The 7,042-nt window shown below is 40.5% G+C and overlaps 1 protein-coding gene across 3 annotated transcripts in view; it reads left to right on the forward strand.

Moving 5' to 3' along the window:
* Positions 1-861, forward strand: part of ZCCHC4 (zinc finger CCHC-type containing 4) — a 59,271-nt gene extending 58,410 nt beyond the window's left edge. For all 3 annotated transcript variants that reach the window (XM_040237960.1, XM_040237961.1, XM_040237962.1), the window contains one exon: positions 154-861. In XM_040237960.1, the coding sequence (XP_040093894.1) occupies positions 154-289 (136 nt within the window). In that variant the 3' untranslated portion in view covers positions 290-861. The remainder of the gene's footprint in view (positions 1-153) is intronic.
* The last annotated feature ends 6,181 nt before the right edge of the window (positions 862-7,042 follow it).

Here is a 7,042-nt window from a genome sequence, read left to right on the forward strand (position 1 = left end):
ACTGTGGTTAGGATTCTGAGGATTTATGCTTATAATACAGTAAATTCTTTCCCTTCTGTTTTCTTATTTGGTTAGCTAGTTAATTAAACTTCAACATAATTACATAATTCACTGTGCTCATTCTCCAAAATAATTTAGCACCTTGTTTTTCAGAGCTGTCAGAAAGCAGAAGCAAAGAAAAAGCAATAAGATGAAAATGGAGACCACTAAAGGACAATCCATGAATCATACATCTGTTACAAGGAAGAAGAAAAGGAGAGAAAGAATCCATCAATATCTTTGCTCTTAAATGTCCAGTGACTTGAGAATAAGAAAGATTTATAGTCCAACCTTTGATGCCATTTTCTGAAAGTGCCATGTTGGACTTAAATTCTGTTGCTTTCAAAGGTATGCACCTTTCTAAGCTTGAAAATAGGGAGGTGGTATTTTGCTGGTTTATAGACACCCCCCCTTTACACGCCCACCCCCCCGCCACACACACACACACTGCAGCCCCTCTGGAGACCTTCGCTGGCTAACTAGCTTTTGGTGCCTTTTTTCTCTCTTTACATCTCTTCCAGTCATGTTATTTTAGCCTCTTTTATCTGAAAAATGGGCACAGAGCATTCTTTTGCAGAAACAAAATAAGAATGAAAACCTGAGGTTTTGTTTACATTGAACATAGGAATATATTGTTAGATATGTTAAATTAAATATTAAAATATTGTACTATGGCTTAAATCTCACTTGTAAAGAGAAATACAATGTACAGTTGTTTTTTCCTAAAGACAATCTGAAGATGGAAAGAATTTTGACAAAGGCAATCTAAAACAGAATTATGATTATGGTTATATTAATATTAAATATTTATTTTTCAACTACTCTTTGTAGTTATCCTTTGATGGTATAGAATCACCTAAATGTTTGTTGATTATGACTTGCTCTGTCATCTTATTGTCTTTTAACTTATGCAGGATGTTTCTTTATAAAAGTTGTAGCAGAGGCAGTCTATTTTGGTGATTCACACTCCTCTTTCCTATTCTAACACTTCCTGGTTGTATGTCTTTGGCCAAGTGATTCACTCTCTAGAAGCCACTGTTTCTTATCATTATAACGGGGACAACACATCTCAGGTTTGTTTGTGGTTAAATTAAATGAGGCACCTGCACCTGGCTCTCAGTTCGCTTGTTAGCCTGGGGAAAGGTTAACAGGTGAAGATGGTAATTATCTGGTGGTCCAGGGCTGCAACGCTAAAGGGAGGAGTTTGAACAGAGAATCCTCTCCCCATTTCTCTGCTAGGTATCTGACATTATCTTCTTCAGACTTAGTAGTTTTGAATGGCTTGTATTTGCATAATAACTCTCCTCTCTTCCCCACATGATTATTTTAGAGCACGTTTGGAGGCATCTCTGCTTGGGCTTAGCTGGAGCCCTCTAAGTAAAAGTAGAAAACTGTACTTCATCTCTTATTTAAATTCCACCTGGTGTTTTAAGTTTGGATGGTTTGGTACCTGCTGTGGAATCCTCACACATGGCCCTGACAGTGTGGTCCTGATAGATCAGGTGACATCGAAAGAGGAGCCAAGCTCCTGGACATAACAAGCATCAAACAGTTCTTCTCTTGCCCCATTTTTGTGGGTTGCTGTAGTGATAGGAGGGGCAGGTTTTGAGGTGATTGGATGAGATGTGAACCTTGTAGAGTCATTGTAAGAGTCTCTCTGATTCAGGCACAGGTGTGGACATTGCCTGACTTTCATGGTGTCCATGATACTGTGGTTAAAATCTATTGAAATCTGCCCAGGAACTCAGACACCTGAGGGACCGTGACTGCTGAAGAATTGGGTCCTGATGGCCACTGGTTATCATCACCACGTTTTCTTAGTTTTAAGATACCATCAATTGTAAAGTGTGCTATTGATGGAATCATCTTTTCAGGGGGAAAACACCCTTATCTTATTAATTGTATATATTAAGTTTTAGATAGGTCTTTTTTCAGAAATGTGAAAAAAAGCCCATATTAGTAATTGAGCAAATAGGATGTTACTTATAATCAGGAATTCTGTACTTGAAAACTTCGTTGCCTTCTCAGAGAGTTAAAAATAGGAAGTTTGATGGTTCTGTTCTTGTGTTCAGTTAATGGTAATTTTAAGGACTTAATCTCTTTCTTTTCTCAGAGGATAAACTAATAGAATGTGAAAATGTCTCTGGGAGGTATAAAGTGTGATGGGAGATGAGGTCATTTGTTCTAATTAGGAATCTGCATAGCTGAACATTAAGACACTTACTTAAAACAGCAGTAAAAGAAAATCCCTGAAATTTGACAGACAAATGTTTTTAAGCTTTTTATTTTTTATTTATTTATTTATTTTTAATTAATTTATTTATTTTTAATTTTTACTTTACAATTCTGTATTGGTTTGGCATAGATTGACATGAATCCACCACAGGTGTACATGCGTTCCCAAACATGAACCCCCCGCCCACCCCCCTCCCCACAACATCTCTCTGGGTCATCCCAAAAGGAAATTTTTTTTTCTGGCCATGCCTTGTGGCATGTGGAATCTTAGTTCTCCCACCAGGGATTGAACCTGTGCTCCCTGCAGTGAAAATGTGGAGTCTTAACTCCTGAACCACTAGGGAAGTCCCTGAAAAGGACATTTTTCTTAAATAATTGCAGCTAAATCTCATTCTGTTTCTTGCTTAATTACATAATGTAATGAAATATGATGTTACTTTGTTGTATTTTTGTACTTTGTTGCATTTTGTCACTTTGTAGGCCCTGAATGAGATTAGATTTTTTTCCCCTACATTAGTGTGATATTTGGACTAATTTATTTCTCTGGTATGCCTCAATCTTTTCATCCCATTCTCTTTTTTCTGTTTGGAATATTTCCCTCCACACAGCCATCTTTTAAAGTCTTACGGAGCCTTCAGGCCCTGGCCCCAATCCCACTCTCTCCTGGTAAGTTGCATATTTGAGACTGATCCCAGCTACGACCTTCCTCTCCAAGCCGCTTGCTACTCTGCACCATGCTTGAGTCACTTTTTATGTAGTATTCTGTGACTGTATTGACAGCGTCTGTTTCCCCGAAAGGTTTCAGTTTCTTAATATCAGTACCCCCTTCTTGCAGTCTCATGTCTGCTACGTGTTGTAGGTACTCTAGAAACTTGAAAGTATGGAATTTTCTACAGGTTTTCAGGTGGTAGGTATATTCATTTGCTAGGGCTGCTATAACAAATGTATTGGATGGCTTAAACAACAGTCATTAACTTTCTCATGGTTCTAGAGCCTGGAAGTTCAAGACTAAAGGTGTTGACAGGCTTGGTTCTTGAGGCCTCTCTCCTTGGCTTGCAGGTGGTTGCCTTCTCTCTGTCCTCACATGGTCTGTCTGCGGTGTCTCTGATCCACATTTCCTCCTGTAAGGATGGTCGGATTGCATTAGTGCCCACCTTAATGGCTTCATTTTACCTTTATCTCCTTTTTAAAGATGGTGTCTCTAAATCCAGCCCCTGTCTGAAGTACTGGGAGTTAGGTCTTCAGCATATAGATTTGGAGAGACACAGTTCAGTCCCTAACATTAGGCTTGCCTAAGATACGGAGACAAATTGCTCTTTTTCTTACAAGGATTGAAAAAAAAAAGAAAAAAACTGGAGGCTGAGATGGTGCAGAGTCTGCTTGCGATGCAGGAGACCTAGGTCTGATCCCTGGGTCAGGAAGATCCCCTGGAGAGAGGGGATGGCAACCCACTCCAGTATTCTTGCCTGGAGAATTCCATGGATGGAGGAGCCTGGCGGGCTGCAGTCTACAGGGTCACAAAGAGTTGGACATGACTTATCAACTAACACACAACACTTTATTACTAAAAAATGCTAACCATCATCTTATAACACAGGGATGCCACAAATCTTCAACTGTAAAGAGACAGTATCTGTGAAGTACAATAAAACATGGTGTGCCTTTGACTTAAACATAAAATCACAGCCTACAAAAGGTTGTGGTCTGATGCCACCTCCTTCATGATGTCCTCGTTGCTGTCTCCAGTGAAACAGTCATCTTTTGCCAGTGAAATAAAAACAGGTGTGTGTGTGTGTGTGTGTGTGTCTTCGACTTGTTTTCAGGCACTTAAATCATGCCCTGCATTAGAACGACTCTCTGTGCTTGTTTCCCTTCTGTAGCTTAGAAGCTGCTTGGGGCCAGGACTTCATGGTGTACCTTCCCTGGCTCCCAGAGCTGTGTCTTATACATGGTGATATCAGAGAAAGCCAGCTGCAGGACCCATGGCCGCCTTCCTTCTTCCACAAGCCTGGGAAGCTAACACGGTTAACTGGAAGTTAGCACCCAAGCTAACACTGTTCTTCACTCACCCAGTAGAAGCTCCTCATAAATCAGGGTTGGGTCAGGTGAATGGAAATGGTCATTCATGCCTCCAGACCCAACTGTGCTGCCTAATAGTAAGACGCTAATACTCTTAGAGCTGCCAAGAAAGAAGAGCTTTAAAAAAAATGCAAAGGAAAAAATCTAATTTGACTTATTTGATGTGGTTTTAATTGGAAATTAGGACATGGGTTAAATTACTTGAGGGTCAGCTAGAAGTCATTGATAAAGCGATGATAAGATCTCTACAATTTGATTTCAAGAGACTTAGTATAAATGTTAACTCTGTAAGATTGAAGGGGAGGGAAAGCATCAAAACTGAGCAAGCAGATCTCAGAGATTCAAGGGGTAAATTTTATCCCTTTAGCTGGACAGTCACAAGATTCTCACACTATTGCACGGCTTAGTACCCCTGCAGACTGTAACTATGACATCCTTTCGTCTTTAAGAAAATGGGCCAGTTTCTTCACTTGCAAATGTGGAGGTGAGGAGTGGGAGAAAACTAGAGCTAGTTGGCCTAAACATTCTACGTATTTAAAGAAGACAAAAGGAAATAAGAGTTGCTGCCTGTTAACTTTACACTTAATACATGAGCCACCTGAGTCAAAGAAAATGAAAAGTAACTGATTCTACTACCCAGAGATAACCACTGTCACAACTTACGTGTATTTTCTTCCAAAAATAAGATTCCTGTGTAAGTAGCTACAGACACTTTAAATTTTTTAAAAATGGAATTGTAAAAATAGTTTTGTAATCCTCTCATAAAGATGTGAACATCAGTTTATACACATAATGACAGTATTATTCTTCAGTATGGATATATTGTATTTAATCAGTCTCCTGTGGTTGGGCAGCTAAGTTGTTTCCATTTTTCACTATTGTAAACAATTTGATGAATGTACTTAATAACCAGATTTTTTCTTATTTCCAAATGGCCACATCTGAACTTCACACCTATGATATTTCCTATGTTGTTATACATATCTTGGGGGAAATTCATACTCTTCTGTGAAGGTTTCATAATAGGTAGGTAGTTACTCTCCTCTGTCTTGTAACACTGAGGGTATAGCTTTACTCACAGTCCTTTTCCTGTGTGGTATGAGGGACCATATTCAGGATGTTTCATGAAGGTGGGCATTCAGTTTTCATAAGATTGTAAAGCAGGTAGATAGTGCATTTAGCTAAATGCACGTTAGAGGATGGAGAAGGTTATCTTGAGACCCGAAAACCAGGCAGCCAGCTCCATATTATCAATGGATCAGTTTATTACCAGGTAACTCACAAGTTGGGGTCAGGCAGACAATGATCTGGAAGCATTTGCAACTGCAATCAGCACCGCCAAAGGACCACTGCAACAGTTTTATATTAGTTCACCTAGAGAAACAGGAAGTGCATTCTGAAGTCAAGATTTATGAATGGGTAATTAGTCTTGGGCTTCCCTAGTGGCTCAGACTATAAAGAATCCGCCTGCAATGCGCAATACCCGGGTTTGTTCCCTGGATTGGGAAGACCCCCTGGAGGCGGGCATGGAGATCCACTCAGTATTCTTGCCGGGAGAATCCCATGGACAGAGGAGCCTGGCAGGCCACAGTCCATAGGTTGTAGAGTCAGACGTGACTGAAGCGACTTTAGCACAACTAGTCTTGTGGGTGCCAGGAATACGTCAGGGAAGGTCTTCATCATTGTTTGGGGACTAACAGAGCATAAAGGCCACCTGGTCCTAATAATTATTAAACTATTAACTGCAAAGCTCTTGATGACAGAGAAGTGATTTACCACACAGTACAGTCCTGGGTAGGGCAGTGGAAGGACAGGTGAAACTGTACATGCTCAAGGTGGCATTGGTTGTGCTAACAACTATACAACACTCCAGAACATTAAATAATACCCCAAAGTGCATTTCATTAATAACAAAAGCAAGTCCGTTCTCACCTTGGAATACTGCCTCTGGACAAATATGGGGACCATGCTTAATAGTTGCAGAAAAAGCAAGGTAAAAGACCCATCTCTGAAAGGGAGCAGAGTAAACATCATGAGTTACAAACTGCCTGGCACAAAATAGTGCCTGAAATATTTGTGGCTGAATGAATTAGTCTACTTCTGTCACCTTTCCCAGGGGCTAGATCCAGATAGATGGCAGGAAGATAGGGCTTATTTAGAGTTGAGGATCTTCCCACATTTCTTGTTTGAGCAAGTCAAACGAAGTGAAAGGTAGATGGCTTTCTACCATAGACTTTAAGATGGAGAATCACAGGATGATAGTCACATACTTTTAACCAGGCCCATAACTTATGGGAACTTTTGAACAAGTTGACACATTTAGATGTGTAACAAGAGGCATCAGATGGACTCTGATTCACACATCCGGCCAGGCTGAGCCCATGTACCCTGTATAGTAGACGCTCCAGTAGCTATGAGACAAATCCTGACTGAGCCCACAGTCCTCATTTATTACAATGCGGCTACTAATATCAATAGTTATGAAGCTTAAATGGGATAAAGAATCAGGGTATTTGCCTATGTCGGAAATTTTAAAGCAGAGCTCTCCTACGTAGGCTGCAAAGTGGCAGCACTCTGAGTGTTCCATAAATCCTGGGTGCCATTCCGTGCTGTGCTGTGCTGTGCTTAGTCGCTCAGTCGTTTCCGACTCTTTGCGTAGCCCGTCAGGCTCCTCTGTCCATGGGGTTTC

The sequence above is a fragment of the Oryx dammah genome, unplaced genomic scaffold (assembly GCF_014754425.2).
Source record: "Oryx dammah isolate SB20612 unplaced genomic scaffold, SCBI_Odam_1.1 HiC_scaffold_3, whole genome shotgun sequence".
Lineage (NCBI taxonomy): Eukaryota > Metazoa > Chordata > Mammalia > Artiodactyla > Bovidae > Oryx > Oryx dammah.